At 52.7% G+C, this 22,445-nt stretch overlaps 1 protein-coding gene across 2 annotated transcripts in view; it reads right to left on the bottom strand.

Annotated features, from left to right (window-relative positions):
* The window catches only part of Gdpd5 (glycerophosphodiester phosphodiesterase domain containing 5), a 79,308-nt gene that overhangs the window by 25,528 nt on the left and 31,335 nt on the right, over positions 1 to 22,445 (bottom strand). For both annotated transcript variants that reach the window (XM_021167108.2, XM_029480154.1), the window contains exon 4: positions 10,959 to 11,135. In XM_021167108.2, the coding sequence (XP_021022767.1) occupies positions 10,959 to 11,075 (117 nt within the window). In that variant the 5' untranslated portion in view covers positions 11,076 to 11,135. The remainder of the gene's footprint in view (positions 1 to 10,958; positions 11,136 to 22,445) is intronic.

Below are 22,445 nucleotides of genomic sequence, written 5' to 3'. Positions count from 1 at the left end.
TAGCCTGGTCCACTGCAGGCTCAGGGGTGGGGTAGCCTGGTCCACTGCAGGCTCAGGGGTAGGATAGCCTGGTCTGCTGCAGCTCAGGGATGGGATAGCATCTCAGGGAAAAGTCTGCCTGTGTCTGTCCAATCTGGGCATGAGCCAGCATAGCCCCAGACTAGGAGAGAGAGAGCCCTGGCTAAGATCAAGGCAGGACACTTGTCTTCCTGTGGGGACTGGCCACCGGGGCAGAGGAGGTTCTGGTGAGGGGGAGCCTGAACCTACTGAGGTCTGTCTTAGGCAAACAGCCTGGGTGTGGAGAGGCAGGGCATCTGCCACAGGTGTGACCCAACCTCCAGGGCATTACTGATAAGAGGCCAGGAGAGCATTGGGCAGGGTCCTGGGGTCACTTGGCCATATCCTTACGGGGTGCTGAGGCAGGGCAAGGAACCTATGAGGGCTCGCAGGCTCTTGGCAGCTGAGAGCTGGCAAGGTTAGAGCCGATTATTGTTAGGCAAGGCGCCTGGGCATAGTGGGAGGGGCATGACCTCGGAAACCAGGAAGTAGGAACCTCATTTTCAGAAGCTAGTGGCCGGGGAAACCTAGTGATTAAGGTCCTTTGGAAGCTGGAGGTCACTAAGCCACAGGCAGCCACTGACTGGGGAAAGACAGAGGCACACGGTTGTACCAAGAACAATGAGGAAGAAACTGAAAAGCAGGGATTAGGAGAGAGAGGACGGGGAAGGAAGGCGAGGAGAGGGAGAGGAAGCGGTTCCACTGATAACGAGGTTCCCAGGGGCACTAATGGACTTTGTCAGGGAGAATTACCAAGGAGAAAGGCCGGGGCATGTTCTGCCCATTAGTGAGTGGGGTTGGCTAGGCTCCTGCCATGTGTAGAGGGCTCGCTGCCTCACCAACCTCGGAGGCCACAGCAGTGGACCCTGAGGCCCTGGCCCTCTGGCTCTCCACATTTATAGGAACGTGCCGCGGCAAGTGATGTTCAGAAAGAGAAGGACCATCGCACCCCCTCCGGGGGAGCTGCTACTGAGCCCTAGCATTCGAGGCAGTTACCACGCAGTGTAGTTTACCATGACAGCCCTCTGGCAGAGAGCAGTCAAGGGTCCACCATAGGCAAGTGGAGGCCAGAGGGGTCACCAAGTAGGGGAGAACTGTGAACCCAGAGATCTGAGATGCTCCCCCTGAACCTGTCCTACACCCCTGGGACTCCGTATGGCAACACCAGAGAAGGCTTTGTCCACCCTTCCATTTCTGCAGGCTGTGCCTCCAGGACTAACCTCTGGCTCCTCTCGGGGACACCTTAGTGTCCCTGTAGCGACCAACAGCCTTCTACCTCTGAACAGCCTGTGCTGGCTCTTAGCACCCAGCAACCTGCCCTCCGACTGCACGCAGCTGCAGAGATAGGGAGGGTGTCTGATCTCCAGCTCTGCAGTTTAGGCTGGTGGGGTTTGCCCACGGAGCCTGGATTCCCTCTCACCTATAGGATGGGAACACTAAGCTCTACCTTGGAAGGGTGCTGTCGAGTCAGCTAAGCTGCTTCCAGTGGCCCACAGTAGTGTAAGATAAAGGAAGGCTCACAGACTAGGTTGTGCACTTATTGGGGAGTGGTGGAGAGAAGTGGGACCTGGGTCCCCAGGGACACAAGGTGACACTCTATTACGGTGTGAGGAGCCAGGAAAGGATGGAGTCCAGACTGAGAATGGAGGAGGCTGGGTTCAGACCAGCAGACTACTCTGGGGGTAGCAGATTAGCCCCAGGCCCAGGGGCCCACTGAAGGAAAGAAACCATGTTTCCTTCTGAGCCCGGGGAAGCTGGGGGCTGCACTGAGGGAGGCCCCTTTGTTGAGTGGCAGCTCAGACGATCACAGATGATCACACAGTGGCAGGTAGCGGGGAGGTTGGGGATGGAGGCATCTGGGTTGGGAGAGAGCCTTGGCCTGGTCAGGCAGTATCTCCTATCCCTGCTCTGTGGGATGGAGGCTGATGGTGGATAACTGACAGAGGATCCCTAAGGCTCCAGCCCCTCAGCCCTGTCTCATCTCCTCCCAATCTTGCCCCGGCCTTCCAGGAGCTGAGACGCTTTGTGGCAGTCAGGGCCACAGGGAGCTAATTTCACCAAAGGCCATGGTCCCTCCTGCTGATGAGCACCTCCTTGCCTGAGCCCCACTCCCACACCAGAGCACTCTCACACCGAGACCTTGCTCACAGAACTCCTTAGCAGCTGAGCTCTGATAGTCCCCAAGCCCAACAGGACACAGCAAGTATGGGCACCGGATGAGATGGGGCTACTCGGCTACTGCTGACTTCCACTCGGCACCCCTACTGCCACCAGGATGCATGCAGCTGCCCATCCTTGCTGAACTCTACGATCTCACGGTGCTTGACAGGAGCTGTGAGCCCTACACTGGTACCATGGAAGGCTCAGATTCATAGGCACTAGAGCCTGAGATGTCTCACTCAGCTCTTGTTTCCTGTATTCTGCACCCACCCCCCCCAGACCAGGGCAGGGTAGGAGGCCAACCTACTTCAGCTCAGGCAGCCCCAGGGAGAGCCCCCAAAGCTCTTCTGTCTTAGACCCTCAGCCTGACCAGCAGCTGGGCTCAGCCATGCTGGGTTGGAGCCCTGGGATACCTTTGGAGACATCCAACCTCTTTGAACGCCAGCTTCCTGCTCTTAGAATAAGGGCAGGTATGGTGTGTCACACAGGACACTGAGAGCTCTCTTGCAGTGTGGTGCTGGCCAGCCAGGAGAACTGTTCTCTTAGGCCCTTTCCCTCCTGCCTTCCTACCTCCCTCCAGTGGAACTTAAACCTCCACTTAGATGGACACCATGTGACTAATCCAGCCAAAGGGGTCAAACAATACTGGGGTCAAATGGCAAGAGAAAAAGCAAGTGAGTGAGAGAGCATGAGAAATCACTGCTGGGCTTTAATTCCAGCCTTTCTACCCACCGGCTGTGTGGTGTGAGGGTGGCTGTGAGGCTGTGGGCCAGGCATTCAGCACCTCAACCCTCAGCTTCCTCCCTTGTCATAGAGATGACATCACCACCAGCTCACAGGAAAGCTGCCAGGCCCCAGCGATTACACATGTAAGCTCTAAGTCTCCAGCTCCACCATGGTTCCTATAATTACCATGCGCGTCTGACAGCCCTTTAATTATGTGAAGACAGCGATGAAGTCTTCGCCCTCCCGAGCTCGACACCGAGCCTGCCTCTAGCTGCTGAGGACAGCAAGCCCATCGCCTGCACCTGGCCCAGGGTGGGCACCCATAGGCAGCCAGACAAAGAGATGAGGCCTGGCTCGGCAGGCGGAAGGGCTGGAGGCGGACCATGACAAGAGCCTGGAAGGCCATGGTTCAGTCCCTGCCTCACACACAGGCTGCAGCCCTTATGTTGGGGGACAGAGGTCTGGAGGGACTCTTCATAGCATTGGGGATTCGGCTCTCTACCTCCTTCTCCCACAGTTCCGCAGAGCAGGTGGGGGTCATCTCAGGAAACTGAGGCTCAGACAGGGAGAGTGGCAGGGCCTAAGGTCACAAAGAACAAATACCACTGGTCAGCCAGAACTGGCCACCAGGCCTGGGTCCTCTGTGGTCCTCAACTGTCTTAAGGAAACAAGGGCCACAGATTATCCTTGTCTGGCCACAGAAGAAACAGGTGAAAAGCATTTCAGATTTCACCATCTCACCCCATCCACTAAAGAAGTGGAGAAAACTAAGAACCAAGATAAAGGTGGCCCAGAAGCAGGGCCACGGGACTAGGACTCCAGCAAGGGACTGCAGAACACAGAGAAGACAGCACATGGGGTTGGGACGCACGGACATCCACTCTGCAAAGCTCCCCACCTCACACCTCACACCCCACACCAAGCCCCACCCTCGCCACGGCTCTCTCTCTTCCTGTCACTCCTCTCAGAGCCGTGGAGACCCCGCAGCAGTGAGCAGGGAGCAGGTGGGACACTCCAGTCCTGGGAATGCATGAGAGCAAGAACTGCCTAAAAGCACAGAGGACAGTGGGTTTACTATCTGCTATGGGAGAGGGACATAGAAGGCTTCCTGGAGGAGGAAGGAAGGCTAGAAGGAAAAGGCTTGCTGTGAGGAGGGCTGGGGAGCCTCCATCTTGGCAGGAAGGAGCAGAGGGTGCAGGCATGGAGTAGTCAGGTCTTGTTCAGGGAAGTGGTGTCTCCTCTTAATGGCCTTTTAAAATTATTATTTTTATTTAAAAAAATATTGCTGTGCAGTGGTGGCACACGCCTTTAATCCCAGCACTTGGGAGGTCGAGGCAGGTGGATCTCTGAGTTCTAGAACAGCGTAGGCTATACAGAGAAATCCCATCTCAAAAAAAAAACCAACACACATGCACACACACACACACACACACACACACACACGCATGAAGCTGCCATGATACATTCATGGAAGTCAGAGGATAATTTTGTCAGTGGCTTTCTCCTCGGATTCAAGGTTGCCAGGCTCGGATGACAAGTGCCTGTACCTGGCTGGTATCTCATCCACCTCCTCTCATCTTTTTAAGCTGATTCTGAACCCGTGGTCCGCCTGACTCTACCTCCCACGTGCTGGGACTCCATGGTGTTAGAAGTCTGAACATCAAGTTCATTAGACTGACACATCACATGCCAGGCAAGCACTCTGCCTACAGAGCTACGCCTCAGACCCCCAATTTAAACTTTCCCGTCGTCAGGTCTACCCCCTTTAACTTTCTTCAGAGCCGCCTCTGTGCTTGAGGAAAGCGGCTGAGCACAGACACTACACTTAAGTCGTTGTTACAGCAGGGAATGCACAGCCTCACCTTCAGCTCTGAGTCCCGCCCATCCTTCTGCACAGCAGTACCCCGCCCAAGAGGGTCTCCAGAGCCTGCCCAGAGCACAACGCCCTGGGCAACTTTCCATTCTATCTGACTTCTTCAACAAATTTCTCCATGCTTTCTAAACAGAAGAAACATTTGAGAATAGGCAAAGTACATTTCAATCTATCTGAAATCCTTTCCGGTGTGTGACTCTGCCTTGAACAGACTTTCTTTCGGCTTAGCTGCCCCAGTGCCTCGTGTGCTTCAGCTCTGCTTGGGAGTCCTAGAGCCATGCGCATCTCAGCATCCAGTGACACTCCTGTCCCATGCTCAACTCACTGGTCCATGCTCAATTCCTGTCCCATGCTCAACTCCAAATGAAGGAGTGGAGGGAGAGTGGAGGCTGGGAAGGGGGCAGGAGTTCCTGGGAGGCAGAGATGGGCATGCCCTGGCAGGATTACGCTGGCTCTGGCCCAGGAGATTTGGGGGAGGGGCAGCCGGGCAGGGCTGAGATAGATGGTAGCATTAGGTCGAGTTGGGAGGGGATTATTAGAATCCCACAGCCAGCCAGTTCCTGGCAGCCTAAGCGGCTGGATTTATTTCTCCAGGCTACAGAAGGCTGGGCAATTAGGCCTCTGTCTGTCTTCGCTTCTGCCAGGGCACCCGCAGAGCAGCTCATTAGGTGGGAGGAAGGGATCAGGCCCAACTCGAAACTCCTCTTTTCTCAGCCACCCTTCAGGCACAGCCGAGCTGGACGACCCTGGGGATGACCCACTGAGCACCCCTCAGGCCGTGCTGGGACACTTCACATACTGTCCCTAAGGGGTGGTCCAGCCTCTACCTACTCAGGCCCAGGCGCTGCCAGTTCTGTTCCCAGAGGAGATGAAAGATATCAGGAGGTCCTCTCCTGGTCTCTTCCTCACTCCACACTACTGTGGAAATAAATGAAATATAGGGGACCATTCCTAACCCTCCAGGGTCTGTCCCTGGAGCCACTGAAAGGTGCATGCCATTGTGGGACGTCTGTAGGAAGGGGACACTTTTTTTTTCAAGGTTGGAGCAGGGTCTCTTCTTACATGAACAGGAGGCGCATGGGTACCTGCCACCTAATACCCCATTTAACCAGCAAGCAAGCTGAGGCTGAGAGGCCTGGAGCTTGCCTGAGAGCCTGGGCAGTATCAAAAGCAGAGTTAGAGATACAGAGGTCTGGCCAGCACTGCCCGTTTGTGTGTAGCTGAGTCTAACCATATCCTGGAATCTGCTTTAAGGGGCTTCATCACCAAGCCAACCCTGCGGTCTTTCTTCCCCTACAAAAACCCATCCAAGACTCAAACCACAGGCTGCCAGGACAGGAAGCCGGGAAATCCCCCTTCTTGTCCACCTGTAGAACAAGCCAATCTCAGCTTCAAGGGTGGCCTGGGAAGACCCGAGGGTTGAGTCAGCATCCTCTCTTGCTAACCACAGCCAGAACCCTGAGAGGCAGGACCGGAATACAGCAGGCCCTTTATCACATAGGTTCATCTTCCTTCTCTAGACCCCAACACTCAAGAGTTTAGAGGTCCCACCCAGCAGTGGTCAGCAAGATGCCAGCCAGACACACCCCCAGGCAACTTCCTCAGTCACTGTCCACTCTCCACGCCATTGTCCGTCCTGCATTCCTCTTAACACACCTTGTCAAGCCTGAGCCAGGCCTTGAGTCCACTGGGAGGCCCAGAAAATCCCGGTCCTTAAGGCTAGCACTGGGACAAAAGGGTTGTGGTTGTGAGAGCCACAGGACGAGGAAGGAGAGTGATGCCTCGTTTGGTGGGAAGACCTGAGTTAGGTGAAGAGAGAGAGGCGGGGGTTGGACAATGGGAGCCATACCTCTGTGGTGAGAGGATGAGGTGCCCAGGATACGGAGAAGCCAACTGGCTTGTGTGGAAGGGAGGGGAGGGAGAGAGGCAGCAGACACTCATGGCAAGAGAAGCACTCATCCACCCCAGGAGGGAGGCCCCTGGGGCTGAGGACACAGACTTGTCTGTCCATCCCAAAGCCTCTCTCATGCCCTTACAGCACAGTCTGCCATCTCTAGAGTGGCCTCCAGCTTCCCAGACTTTGGCGTGAGAGGGACTCTTTCCAGGGCTCTGCCCGGGTCAGCCTATGATTGGACCTTCTGGGTGTCTGTGACATCCCTCCCCTGACCCACACCTTTGCACATGTGCATGTGTGTATGAGCACACATGCGTGTACACATGTCACCTCCCCAAACTCTTCTGGCTGTCTGGCTTCCCTTTCAAGAGCTGTTGGGGTACTCTGCATAATTTAACATCGGGGGCCTTTGCACAGCTTGGCCCAAGGCTAAGGCCTAGGCTGCTCAGTATAGCTGCAGGCTCAGGCCTCCCAGGTAACCTATTTTTTCTTCCCCAGATGAGGTGCAATGATTTTTAGCTCCCAGATACAAGTCAGTAGCAACAGGCACCCTGCTCCATACACTTACTACCCACTCTCACCCAGCATTCCCTGGGCCTGGCTTTGATTTCCCTGGGTGTCTATTCATATCTGTCCCCTGACCTTTCCCAGCCTGGGCTCTCTTTCAAGGGAGGAGAGAACCAGGTCAGACACAACTGTGATCCGTGAGCATGTACCAGAATAGGTTTGTTGATTGAATACACAAGTGCCTGGCACACTGGAGGGTGGAAGGGGAGAAGACACAGGCTGGAAACGTGATTGGGACAGGGGTGAGGGGCGCACACACTGTGCCAATGGCCCCTCAGTATGAATCAATCACTCTTCTTGGAGCCCCATTTACAAGCTAGGAGGATCAATTAAGGTCATAACAAGCTTTTAAAAGCAAGTATAGTACAGGCGTGCAAGACAGCTGATTAACATACTCGGCTTGTTGGTGTCTGGCTGGGAAGTTCCTCCAGGCCTCTGACCTAAATCCCTCTCAGTATGGAAGTTGGTTTTGACACTGCTGCCTTCAGGGGACCTAGGGACTTGTGGGGGGGTGGGGGTGGCGGTGTTGCCAGAGGTAGGAGGGCTAGGGACAACCAGAACAGTACTGTGTCACTGAGTCCTTAATTGGCAGTATTAAAGTAATGACTCAAAAACAACAGCCAATTAATTATCCCCAGTTATAAAAAGCTCTGCTTCCCTTCCTTGCTGTCGGGTGAGACTCCCTCAGCCTTGCTGCTCCACACCCTCAGCCAGGGGCAGGAGAAGCCAGTCCATCTCCGAGCTTCCAGCTTCCTGCTTCCATATGCTGTGCCCTGTGAACAAAAGCTCGGAATGGTACCGAGGGCCGCCGTGGGTGGGCGGAGCGTGGCCTACATGGAAGAGTCCTTTTCCAAGCTCTGTGATCTTGCTCATCCCCAGGGCCTGCTTGGAAGCCATCCTGGCCTGACTGAGACTGTCATTGGGGATCCCTGCCTGGCATCAGAGGACAACCCTGCCTCGCCCCAGACCCCGCTCCTCAGTCACAACTTCCTGACTCTGCTCCTGGCCCCATTCTCCTTGAGCTCCTATTAGTTATTCATGCACCAATGTAAGCCATCTTGCTGCAGCCTCCAGCCCCCCAGCAACTGTGGCTGCAGACCTGTCCTGACCTCCTGCACAGCTGCTTTGCATCTGAACATCTCCGTCTGTGAAATGGGTGTACAGTTAAAGGTGGACAGCAGGGGTTGTTGGAACAATTAACCAGGCATTGTTTGTAAATAATTTGCTCCCTGCATACAGTGGGTGCTCAATAATGTTATCTCTTGCCATGACTATCTGCCTTAACTCCTAGCTCCAGGATGAAAGGGGCACGGCTCATCCATGCAATGCCTCCCATTGCACAGGTGAGATATGGAGTGGGGGGGACCCTTGCAGAGGCCTCTCTGCCCTATTCCTGAGTTAGCGATAGCCTCTACTTGCCCTGCAGATTGTACCTGTAGCCCCAGTAGTCCCCGTTCCTCACAGGCTGCTTTTGGTTTGTTTTGAGGCCAGGCCTCGAATAACTCAGGCTAGTTGGTACCCTCTAAGTGACTGAGGGTGACTTTGAACTTCTGATCCTCCCCCTTCTACTCCCAAGTAGTAGGATCGCACACACAGCTGTGTTCCCCTATGCCTGGCTTATCCGATGTTGGGAAGCAAACCCAGGGCAAGCACCCTACCAACTGAACCCCATGCCTAACCTGCGCCAGCTGTCTGAGTCCACAGACCTCTGTGCCCTTGACTATGCCTGGTAAGGGCACTCAGCAGAGCCTCGTCACCACTGCTGTGGCAGGAGGGGATCGGGAGAGCGGAGAACGGAGAGAAAGAACATTCGCTCGAATAGGAGAAGAAGCAGGCTATGAGCCTCAGAGGCTCAACATCAGCTGACTTTGGGGTCCCCTGAGGTGAGCCCAGCCATCTGCAGAGACAGAACAGACTGAAGTCTCTGCCACTTCTTCAGCCTCAGTTCCATACCCAGCACCCCAGACTCTGGTGTCCCCACAGCCTGAATCACCGAGGCTCCTGGTCACTGCCTGGGCACACCTTCTCCACCCCTCAGCTCCTCACAGTCAAAGTCCCTTTTTCCTCCTTCTCCCTCCTGACTCATGGCCTGGGAAGGCTGCCTGGCTGGTGGACTTTCTATTAGGAGCTTGGTCACCCCTCAACTGCTTTCCATCCCCAGTTCTGCTTGTTACCATTGGATGATTTTTCCCTAGTCCCTGGCTTCTGCTTCTCCATGCAACAGGAGCGGAGCCTGTCAGCACAGCACTGATCCACAGAGCAGACAGGGTGCCAGCCAGAGGGAAGCCTGCTGCCTGGCCCAGGTCTGTGGGGTGGGGGTGGGGGGTGGACTGTTATGGAACAAAGCAGATGACCCAAGATGCTGAAATCACTGATCTGACCGCTTCCCACTCAGTGATGTAGCAGCTGAGGCTCAGCACCTGGAATGACTTTTAATGTCTTCTCAGAGGTGGTACCATGCTGATCACTCAACAACCCTGTCTCACATGTTGGCCCATGAGAGGGTATGTTACTACCTCTCCCTCTCATGTGCACAGCTTACAGCCACTGACTACTACTGCAAGAGGCACCTGAGACCCTTCGTCTGTCAGCTCTCGTCTGTGTCTCTCCCTGGCAGACAAATCCTGCCTACCCAAGAGAGAATGGTCACAACACATAGTGCCCAGGATGCCAGCCCATGCTGTGGCTACGGTGGCCTTGGCCATGTCCCTTCCTCTTCCTCAGCCTTGCTTTGTTTAGCCGTGTTTCCTCCTCTGTGCTGGGAGCGGGGCCACCGTGAGGAATCTGCTCTGGATTCACTCTGATCGTCCATGCTTCTCACGGGGGTCATAGCCTGGACTCCTGCCTCCTGTCTTGCACTCCCTCCGTCAGGAGGAGAGAAGCAGGTAGGCCAGTACCTTGCCCTCCCCATGCCTGGCTGAGCCTCCTCCTACCTCAGCTCAGCGGCTATATCCTTGATCCTACGGCCTGCTCGGGGCTGGTGAATTCAGAGGCTAGCTTCTTTGTTCAGACAAGCAGGAGGGAGGAGAAAAGCTGTTCTCCAGGCAGCAAAGCTTTTAGATAAACACCACAGAGGAATTGGGTTCCTTCAGAGAAGAAACCAGATCCACTGGCTGATAGCGCCCGGGGGACAGGAGTGCAGTTCGGTCTGGCTGGGAAGCCAGCACTAAGGCCTCTTTATCCAGCTTAGCACCTGCTGCCGGCCCTGGCAAGCAGGCAGCTCAGGTGACTGGGCCCTGGTCCCAGGTGATGGCCCTATCAGCTCCCAGGCTCCAGGATGGCCAGACCCCACCCCCTCTCCCTCCTGACATCCCTACCTAGCCTTTTAGACCTGTGGGAACTGTGAACTGTTTTTCTTGAGGTGACCCCTCTTAGATCACACACACGCGCACACACACACTCCTTTCTTCTCAGGCCCCTGGAGTATCTGTCCCCACCACTACCAGAAGACAGTTAATAACTATCTATATCCACATAGATAAGCCCCTTCCTACCCATTCCACCTGGCCAGGGGTCTCAGGAATCACTATGGCCCAGCTTTTCCGAGGAAGACACTGAACCCTGGAAGGGTAATGGGCCCATGCAGAACAACACAGAGACAGTTGAGCCCCGAGTCCCCTCGGCTCCCGGGCCCATCACTGGGCTTTTGGATGCCCCTGACTCCATCCCAGGGAAGCTCACCGGCGTGGTGTCATCGTGCGAGCGTTGGTAGCGCTTCCAGCGGCAGCCATAGATGCCTGTGAGGCATGAGAGGCACAGTTGGGGCTCGTAGTATTGCAGGGGCTGGTGTCTCACCATGCTCGTGCCCGCAGCCCTGCTGCCTGGCCCTTAAGCGCCCATGGAGGCCCCTGGCTGGTGCTGGAGGAGAAAGCACAGGTTGTGAGTCAGGGCAAGTGTGAGGAGTTAGTCCTGCAGAAGTTACCCCAACCTAGAGCAGGGAGGTTATCCTCTCTGGAAGCCCTTCTGGAAGTCCTAGGTCCCTGGGACGTGTCCCTGCGACTCGTCCTCTGACTTCTTCCCCGTCGGTCACACTGACGTCTTCAGCGTTTGCCACTCATACCTAGTATGGTTCCGTTTTCACTTTCATTGGAAACCTTCATGGCCTCTCTTTCCTTGTCTCTCAGCTCATCGTCTAGCTTAGGCTAGCCCTGGACTTTTGATATTCCTACCCCAGCCTCAAGAGCATTGGGGTTGATGGCATGCACCATCGTACCTGGGTTCCTTAGACTTTTCCAGATGGCCTTCTGCAGACCTGGAGCCCCTCCCCCACCCCCCACCCCCAAGCTCCCTTCTCTGGTCTCAGCTTTATTCTCTCAGCAGCATTGTTAGATATAATGTATCTGCTTATTCTGTTTGTCTGCCCACCCTTACTGTAAGTTCCATGAAGGCAACGAGTTTTGTCTTTTTAATGCTCTGCTGTCTCCCCCATAACTGGAACAGAGCCTGGCAATAGCACACTTTCAAAATAAACATTCTACAAAATCCATTATCATAAACACTAACAGGCACCGAGGGATTGAGACACGGCTGGCACTGGGAAGTGCCACACTTGTTCATGCTTCACTAAAGTGGCATCAACCCCCCCTAAAGTGGCAGGCACCCTCTCCTAAAGCTGTCTGACAGTTGAACAAACCAAGGCCTGTAAGCCCACCATCTGAGGGTCTGTTCCAGCACCCCCAAGACATCGAGGCCCAGGCGGCATTCAGCATACCGGGAACTGTAGAGACCTAGGACGGTGGGAGGCACCATGAGAGTTGAACTGCCTCTTCCAAATGCAGCTTGTCAGTCTGGACCCCACTCTCCTCCCCAGGACTCGGCCTCCCAGGGCTGGTGCTGGTCAGATGTGACCAGGGAACCCCAGCATCATTCAGTCTTCAGCCCAGCTCTTTGGGTGTCACCAGTATGGTGAATCCGGTGTGTGGATGAGGAGCCTGCCCTGTTCTGAGGCCTCTAAGACGCAAAGCTGTAAGTCCCCACCAGATCCTGAGATGATGGGGCCCAAACTCATGCTTCCCTTGCACTGTGCTACCAAGCGTCTGCGGGAAGGAAGCAGTGTCCCACTTTTTATCAAAAACCACTTTGCATCTGTAAAATTCACCCTGGCACAGCACGCACTGTGGTGTTCAGTGTGCATATGCTTATTGCATTTGAGAAGCTATGCTTAGCCCCTAACCCTACTACTCAATACCACAGCATTTCTGCCATGCCAACAATGACCCCGAAGCCCACCCGCAATGCCACCCTCATTCCTCCTCATCCACCCCTCAGGTTTGGATCTACCACGCCGCTTTCTGTCACTATCGGTTTAGCAGTTCTAGAGATTGTCCATCTTGGAATCCATGGCCTTTTGAATGATGCCGCTTTTATTTAGCAAAATGTCTCCAAGGTTTAACCATGTCATAGCATGCATCAAAGGTCATTTTCTTCTTTTCTGAGACAAGGCCTCATGTAACCCAGGTTGCTCTTGAACTTAATAAGTATCCTAGGCTGGCCTTGGACTCCTGGCCAGTTTCTCAAGTGCTGGAATTACAGGCACAAACCACCACTCCCAGCTAACTTTTTAAATATAAAGGTAAATAATATTCAACTCTATGGCTGTTTTCCATCCTGCCCACCACGCATTGGTTGTAGGACACTCTAGGTTATTACTGGTTTTTGCTTGTTTTTGAGTGGTCATGTATTTTCATGTCCTTTCAATACAAACTTTGGGGATAGATTTGTAGATACAGTAACTCTTGCGACGGACATTTGGTACTTACTTGGAATAAATACTAAACTTATTTTTTTTCCAAAGTTGCTTTCTCTTTTACATTCCCAGTGCATTGTCTTCACCCTCCCCATTTTATATATTAGAAATATCAAGTTCAGAAAGACGCAGGCCCTCACAAAAGTCACAAAGCAAAGCTAAAAATCATACCCAGGCAGTCTGGCTCCAGGGAACCTTATTCAAACCCACGGCTTGGCAACCAACTATAGCCACTGGTTTGCCAAATCTGACCTGTTTCCTACCTTTTTTTTTTTTTTTGTACAGCTTGAAATCTAAGAATGTTTTTTATATTTTTAAACCACTGGGGGAATGAACTTTAAACAAGAATATCTTGTGACACATAAAAAATTCTATTAAAGTCAAATTCCAGCATCCATAAATAAAGCTTTATTGAACAGAGTCACACTTGGCCCCTCTGCACGAACAGTTCGTGGTTGCTTTAACTAGAACTGTAGGTCAAGTGGGCTGCTACAGGGGCCATATGAGTTCAAAATACTTCCTGTCTGGCTCTCTAGAGGGAGGGCATGTGTAGAGATTCCCTCTGCCACTCGGCTGCTTCTGCTGCCCCCAAGCTGGGGGTATGAGTGAAGCCCACGATGGAGGGAGATGGGGGTGGCAGGGGTGTTTAGCCAGGGACAGGAGGACCCAGGGCTGCTTCCTAGAGACAGTGTGTGACTGATTCCTCAGATGCCAGTCTCTATGCGAAGGTGTCTTAGGGCTTCTGTTGCTCTGATAACCGAGAGCTGCTTGGGAAGGAAAGGGCTAATTCCAGTTTACAGCACCTGGGTCATGCTCCATCATTGAAGGAAGCCACAGCAGGAATATTAACCCAAGCGGGAAAGATCAGGGTAGTCACAGGCAAACCCAAGCAAAACCAAAGTCCAACAGTGTAAATAACTCCGTCCCCAGTGTCTGGGCATCGATCACTCTCCTCTGGGCGCTAAAGGGCCACTTCTCCAAGTCTGACATCCACAGCACACATGGCTTGTCTCCCAGGCCCAGCCTAGTTCTGTTCCACAACTGCTGTTGCCCTTGGTGGTAATCCCATGACCCCAGCTCCTCTGAAGTTCTGGGGATGCCAGTGTAAGGAGGCTGGATCCTCACCAGTAACTCTCCTAGACTCTCTTCCTGGACTCTAATCCCGCTAAATGGTACCAGACCTCAACTTTTCTCCACGGCCCCTTCTCTCACGCCCCAAATCCCAGGGCTTTGATTGCGACTGAGGCTGTACCTTCACTAATGGCCTCTCTCCAGGGACTCCAGGCCTGCTACCCAGTGCCAAGCCCAGCTGCTCGTCACGACTCCTTCATGCCTTCAAAACCTGTACCACCTAAAGACTTTTACCCAAGTTCACCTCCCAATACAAATCACAGGCTGGCCCCACATATACACTTCCATGTGTTCGGTGTTCAAGAGATGGTGGGAATGGAAGCCACAGCCAGGCAGGCAGAGCTCAGCCATGCAATCCCCAGCTACCACATCTGCCCTTGCCTCCCATCAGGGAAGAGGCAACTACAGTGTCGAAAGAAGTCCTGGCTGTTGACTTACTCCATGGCAGGGCCATTCTAGGCTCTTCTCTGGGCTTCAGTCTCTGAATATGCAAAAGTGGGTGACAGGCTTTGCTTTGGAGATTATGGGGCAGGCTCCATGAACTGCTGGCTGGGAGCAGAGGAGGGGAACCTCTTTGCAAAGCCCAACAGGTGTACCAGCAGCATGGCCAGAACTCCCTGACCCTTGCCTGCTGGCATCCCAGTCACCTCACTTCAATCCACATAAGAAAGGAAATGAGAGCTCCATCTGAAACGGCAGCAGGGAAGGTGGTGTCCCACCTGGATCTGGAACTGGGATCTGGATCTGGGATCTGGGATTCTATGCTAGGCTTCTTCCTGGCTTCAGGTAAATGTTTATCCTACCCATGGCTGCAAGATCTCTTCTACTCCCCCTGTGCATCCCCAACAGGGGTCATCTTATCCCCTCCCAGTTTCAGTAACCAGGTGACCTAAGCCTGTGACCAAGGCCACCTTGTCTCTGCCTCTGGTTATGACTGCCAGTGGCTCCTGCCTTTCTGCAAGGGGATTCTCCCAGGCCCTGCAAACCCAACTCTACCACACTGCCTGCTTCTCTGGCCTTCTTCAAGCCATGCTTCCCACCCCCTAGCCAGGTCTCCTCTCCCTAACATCCCAGCTATCCTGAGCTCAAAACCCCACTAAAGCTAGGGTGCACTTTCACCAGCCCAGTGACCAGGGCCTGCCCTGCCAACCCAGCCTGCCCTCTGTCCCTTCTGGTTTACTCCTCTTAGCCCTGGTAGTCTCCAGAGAGCCTGAACCCTGGCTTAGTTAGAGGTCTCTTGGACCTATTCTAGCCTACAGGTCCTGCCAGTCTCTCTTGGGCCGTTCTGTTATGTGTGTACTGCTGACATGTGTGCCTCCCCCGTGTGGCAACTGACTATCCCCTTATCCCTCCATCTCCCTAGAGACCAGCACCGAGCAGTGAGAAGAGAATGTTCCAGAAGCTTGCTGGGCAGAGGAGCATCCAGTTCTGCTCACAGAGTTGTGGCTCAGAAACTGGGCAGCTGATACTTGGGTCAGCTCTCACAGGCAAGGTTCTTTCCACCTGTCCCTCTTCTTCAAGCCATCTCCTCAGACTGGTCACACCAGCCAAGTGCCTGAGAAATGCCCTGCCAAGAGCTTTTCTGCCAGTTGGGGAACAAGAGAGGCTTCTCTCCAGCCCAAAGTCCTGTGTTGTCTCAGCACCTGACTCAACTTCTACAGCCTCCTGGTCTCACAGGGAATATCCTCGCCTCCATGGAGAAAGTACCTGCTGTGGAGTCCCAGCAGGACAGTGCTTCCAGGGTAGGCATGCCCACCCTAACCTCCTGGAAGGTGCCAGACATAAGTCCCCACTCCTCCTCCCATCTATGACGACTAGCTGTCGAGCCAACCAGGCCTCAGACAGTGATGTCCAGTCTCTTTTCTGAGATGTGAGGGCCTGGGTCTTTGTGTGGTCTCCCTCAGTAGACTTGCTATGTGACTTTGCAAGCCATTCTATCTCTCTCTTGGCCTTGTTTTAGTGTCACAGAACTGGGGGTAGCCAAACGCCAGAGGAAAGTGCTCGTGTCTGCAATAAAAAGCAAGGGGGCAGTGATAGCTCAGTAGATAAAGTGCTTGCCACATAAGCACAAGGACTTGAGTTTGATCCCCAGAACCTACATAAAAAAGCTGGGCACATGAGCCAGAGAGATCACTCAGTGGGTAAAGGTGTTTGCCTCTGAGCCTGAGGATCTGAGTTTGACCATCGGAACTCACATGGTAAAAGGGAGAGAACTGACTCCTACCAATTTTCCTCTGACCTCACAGGTGCACCGAGAATCATACATTCATACATACGCGAGCTCGTGCGCGCACGCAAACACACACACACATATCATATCACAAACACACCACATCACACACAATCATACATACCATATCACAAACATACCACATTACACACACACACACATACACACACACACACACACACACACACGGGGGGGGGGCGGGGGAGAGAGAACCGGTCAGTGTTGTATGCACTTACAATCCCAGCTCTGGGGGGTGAAGACACGCAGAAGCCTGTGGTTCCATGGCCAGTAAGTCTAACCTAATTGGTCTAATTGGTGATTTTCTGGCCAAGTGAGAGACCCTGTCTCAAAAACAGGATGTTGGTACCTAAAACAGGACATACACACACCCACAAGGGAGTAAAACATGGATGCTTGATACAGAAATGAATCTTGAGACTTGACCCTAAATATAGGAAGCCAGTTTAAAAAGACTACTTGTTAAGTGGCTCTATTTATAAGGCTGGCTGAGGCGAACAGACAAATAGCAGATTAATGAACTCCAGGGCTGGGGGGGGGGGCGGGGGTGAGAGAGGGACAGAGCATCTGACTGTGGGTCCGAAGCTGCTTCTGGAAGTGATGAAAATGTTCAAGAATTAATGGTAATATCTGTGTGATTATGAATACACAAAACCCACTGAACTGTGCTCCTTAAATAGGCAAGTTGTAGCCAGGTATAATGGCGCAAGCCTTTAATCCCAGTGCTCGGGAAGCTGAGACAGGAGGACCTCTGAGTTTGAGGCCAGCCTGGGCTACATAGTAAGTTCCAGGACAGCCAGAGCTACATAGTGAGGCCTTGTCTCAAAAAAACAAGCAAGCAAGCAAAAAGCAGGTTGCGCCAGGCACAGTGGCACATGCCTGTAATTACACCACTTAGGAGACTGGGGCAGGAGGATCACCTGAGCTCAAGGTCACCCTGGTCTACAAATTTCCAGGCAAAAATAAAACAAGGCTGGACATTTTTTTTTTCTAAAGTTGCCATGACCAAGGCAACTCTTTTTTTTTTAAAAGATTTATTTATTTATTATATGTAAGTACGCTATAGCTGTCTTCAGACACTCTAGAAGAGGGAGTCAAGATCTCATTACAGATGGTTGTGAGCCACCATGTGGTTGCTGGGATTTGAACTACAGACCTTCGGAAGAGCAGTTGGGTGCTCTTACCCACTGAGCCATCTCACCAGCCCCAAGGCTGGACATTTTTAATGCATTTTTTTAAACCCCAGCACTAAGGAGCCCAAGGCAAATAGTCTGATCTACATTCAAAATTCCAGGCCAGCCAGAGATTCATGGTGGGACCTTGTCTCAAACAAACAACAACAACAACAAAAACAAAAAAAACAAACAAATGAAAACCCAACAACAACAATGAAGTAGACAATTTGTATCTTATACCATAAAACTGTTTCCTTTTTCTTAGCCCAGGTCTGAAAATCACTGTTACAGAAGGGACAGTGGTCTTGGGTTCTTGCTGTACCTGGGCCCCTCTATTCCTGCCCAGGCTGGGATCTCTGGGACACACCAGTTCTGTGGACTGTCCTATCTCCTTCACGAAGCTCTTCTGCTCAGATTGACTGAATTGTTTCTATGGTTTGCAATCCAAACCCTTTATTAGGACACAGGTATTCACTGTGACCCCCAACTCTTAGCAGGTTTTAAGCACTGAATGAATGTGCCGTGGGAATGGCAAGACAGGCCAGGGACAACTTAACTGCTAGTCACAACAACTGTCCATCATGCTGTCATTGCCTGATGTACGATATGGCAGGCTCCTGGGATGAGGATTAGTGGCGTGTGGTGGGCATCCTGGACACAAGGGGCCTGTGACAACATCACAGAGAAGGTCCTTGTTAATGACATGCTGGGAACCACGAGGTAAGAGCTTGCTGGGTCCTATGCTTAGTGCTGCCCATGGAACTTCCAGACAACAGCCCTACCAAGGGAGACCATGTCTACAAACTGCCCGAGAGAAGTGGGTTACCCATGGTGCATCACACAATGGAATATTGAATATTATCTAACAATTAAAAAGAAAAGAGCAACCTGGGTGTGCTGGCAAAGACCTGCAATCCCAGCCCTGGAGAACTACACAGTGAGACTCTGTCTCCAAGAAAGAACTAGCACGCCACAGAAGGACAAGAGGAAACTTGGAAGTATAGTGGTGGGTGACAGAAGGCTTCTCTCTGAGACATTCTAGAACAGGCAAAAAATAGACAACAGAAAGATCAGTGCTCGCCCCAGGGCTCAGGGGAAGGGAGAACCAGGTGGAACACAAGGATATTAGAGCAGCTACCCTATTCTGTATGACCCAGGAATACCCCACTTGTCAAACCGGGAAGGCCAAGCAAACCCTCACTCTGATCAGTAACAATGTAGCAACACCCACTCACTAACTGTCCCAAATGTAACACAGTAACAGAATATACAAACTAGAGAGTGCACGAGAGGAGGGCAGAGGAAAGGTGTCTGGGAACTAGGCTTTACAACCAACCAACCACACACACACACACACACACACACACACACAGAGAGAGAGAGAGAGAGAGAGAGAGAGAGAGAGAGAGAGAGAGAGAGTCTATGAAGCGTATACAGATAATCTCAGAAGAGTCCATCTGAAATCAAGGTGCTAATACAATTCAGGTTACATTTCTGGTAGCCCCCAGATCCATGCTACCTCTGCAGTGGCCCCCAGGGTGGGCCAGTCCTCAGTCTAGTCCTGTCTACATCCCTGTCGCCACAGGAGACAGCAGCCAGTGCCTCCCAGTGCAGAGCACTGTGTTTTGGTTGGCATCAGGGACGCGCAGGCCAGGAACTGGAAGAGTAAACCCTCAAGGGTGCCAGGGCTGGGGGTGGGGCCTGGCCTTCTCCATGGGCTGCCAGGCCCCAGGGAAGGAAGGACACACTGGGAAACATCTCCTCGGTCTTGGCTGCATCTACTACAGCTCAACCCCAACCAGGCCCAAGCGCTGGTGGTGGTCTGTGGTTAAGCTTGGCCACCTCCATTTTCTGTGTGACCACATCTCTAACCTCGCTTGCTTACTGAGATCACGGGGGCAGAAACTCTCTCAGACAGTCTCCAGAGGCGTCTTCAGCATGCAGTTCCTATCGCTCTTTACTTACCAGTTTTCTCTTCATCCCTGAAGAGGTGGGGAGGAGGTGGGATGGGGGGCAAGAAGAGCTGTGACAGTTCAGGGAGGACCTTCCTGTGAATGGAGAAAGAGCCTCTCTATTCCCAGGGTTAGCCTTGAACATGAAGAACTCTGGAAGTTCTCATGCCTGGAGGCTTTGAAAAGCCCAACCGCAGCAACGTGAAGTTAACCAATGCCTACCAGCCTTGCTGTCTGCCTGAGGTGGCCCTAGGTTCCCATGGCCTGGCTTCATCAGGTGACCTGCTTGGAGAGCAGTGAGCTGTCACCATCTTCCTGTGTTATCTTGAGTGAGGAGCTCTGCCTCTCTGGATCTCAGAGACAGCCTTAAGCTCTGGTGAATGAATAGTGAAGTAACTAGGCCTAGGGCACGGAGGAAATCTAAGTCTCCAGGCAGTGGCAGCGGGAGAACCTGGCAAGCAGCCAGAAGCACGAAAGCACTCAGGAGGCCTTCCAGGTTAAAAAAAAAAAAAAAAAAAAAAGCCCAGTAGGCTCCATCCATCACACTGCTCACTGATGGGGGGTGGGGGGGAGGAAGTATCTGAGTTGGGGAGGTCTGCAAACCAGAGCCCTCAAAGAAGTAATCATGCCATAATTAGGGTCATTAAGAATCTTCTGCTTGGTAATGCTAGGACCTCTTGTTTACCCAACTCTTCTGTCACAGGAGACTGCTGGCTCTTCTGGGAAAGAACTGGAGGCCAAAGAAGGCCAGGCCTTCCTATATGTATGAGCCCCAGGCCGTGGAAGGCCAGGCCTTCCTAGATGTGTGAGCCCCAGGCCATGGAAGTCCAGGCCTTCCTATACGTGTGTGCCTCCAGGTGATCCAGTCTTCCCAGGTCCTGCCCCTTTTGTCACAGCTAAGGGTGGCTTTCTCCTGAGGCCTCAGCCTGTCCTTCCCTCAGGTTCTGAGCTCTGTCACTGGAATTTTAGAGGCTCCCACTGGGGTCAGGAGTGACTTCTAGACAGCTAGCGATTCACCACTAAGGCCCTCTTTCCCTCAAGATGACCTCAATGTAGCAAAAGCAGCTCCAATGGCAAATGCAGGCACAGGGCTTTACAGTTTACAAAGAGCTTCCATGTGCGTCATCCTGGGGAGGCGTCTCACTGACTTCCCAGGTCTTACCACGATCTGCATTTCACAGACATCATCAGTGAGAGGAACAGGAAGTCACCTGAGGCCTCCTCAGATGCTGGGAATCACAGATTCTGAGCTTTGGAGGTGGGCAGAGGACCACATGTCTTCAGAGCCTTCTCCCTCAGGCAAGGGCTTGAGAGATAAAACTGTGTGCTAGGGAGACAGTCAAGGCCATGGGTTTGACAAGCTCAAGTACTTGCCTAGAAGTCTTGGATTCTCTCAGGACTCAAAGACTGTAGGGATCTGTTCTTCTAGGTTATCAGTTCTTAACCTGTGAGTCACAACCCCTCTGACAAACCCCTATCTCCAAAAATAATTATACCATCATTTCTAACAGTAATAAAATAACAGCTATGAAATAGCAATGAAAATAGTTTCTTACATTGGGGTCACCACAATATGAGGAACTGGATTACAGGGTTCCAGCATTAGGAAGGTTAAGGGCACTGCTACAAGTCACAAGCACAGGACTGAAGAGTCAACAGGAGTGGCCAGCCCGGCCAGGCACAGTGTGACACATGCCTTTAGTCCCAGCACTTGGGAAGCAGAAGCAGAGCCAGGTAGATCTATGTGAGTCCATAACTAGCCTGGTCTGCATAGTGAGTTCCAGGCCAGCCAGCCACCTAGTGAGACACTATTTCAATAAAAGAATGACTAGTCCTACCCAGAGAACAGAGCTTTTCTTCACAAAACCATAGACTTCAGGCCTTTTATATGCCCCAAACCAATCTCAACATCAGCTCACGCAGCCAAGCATATCCCAAGCACTCAGTCGGGCAGGAAAGTAAGAACATGAGTTTAAGGCCAGCCTTAACTACATAACAAGCCCTGTCTTAAAATAAATGAATGAATAAGTAAACGTCTTTAAAAATCACTTCTCCCAAGATGCCCACAACCATAGAATTCTAGAGCAAGCAGACTAGGATTTCAGAATCAGGAAGTTACAAATTTTGGACCAATGAAGTCATAGTGTTACTTCCTCATCTCTCCTCCAGGCAGACGGCCCTGTGCAGCAATAGTGCCTATGCTGTCTCCTTAGACAGGCTCGTATGGTGGTCCTAACTCTCTGGAAACTTGGGCAGCCTCTCCAGGCCATCAAGACTGCTGGAAGGTTGTCCTGGGAGGAGTTCCTGCCCCTGTCTTGGCTCCCTTCTCTCAGGAGCACTGTCAGGTTCTCCCTGAACAATCAGAACCTGTAAGCATCCTGAAGACCTTTGGCTGAGTCTTGAGGACTATCGTGTGTGTGTGTGTGTGTGTGTGTGTGTGTGTGTGTGTGTGTGTGTGTGAGTGAGTGTTAGAATGGCCTGACTCACCACCCTCTCATCTACTCTCAGGTGGATGGATGTCCAGGGCTTTGCTCAACAGCCTAGAGTTTCAGTCACAGGGCTCAGCTGGCTTTCTCTCATGCCTCCCTCTGGGACTCTGAGAAAGGGGGTTACTTTCCCTCCAGGTTACCAACTGGGAAGTCTCCTCCCCTCCTCCTTCCTCACCAGGCAGGAGGCAAGTCACTGACCACTTTATCGCCCCTGTCCCTAGCTCCCATTCACACTAACACAGGGGCCTGGTGCAAGCCCTGGGCTGAGCCGCCCTGTCCCATAGCCTCTGCCTCCTCTGCCTCCTGCCTCCTGCCTCCTGCCTCCTGCCTCCTTGCTCCTGCCTCCTGCCTCCTGCCTCCTGCCTCCTGCCTCCTGCCTCCTGCCTCCTGCCTCCTGCCTCCTGCCTCCTGCCTCCTGCCTCCTGCC

Source organism: Mus caroli, chromosome 7, assembly GCF_900094665.2.
Source record: "Mus caroli chromosome 7, CAROLI_EIJ_v1.1, whole genome shotgun sequence".
Lineage (NCBI taxonomy): Eukaryota > Metazoa > Chordata > Mammalia > Rodentia > Muridae > Mus > Mus caroli.
Note: the sequence above shows the minus strand (reverse complement) of the source record. Positions and strands in the feature narration are given on the sequence as shown.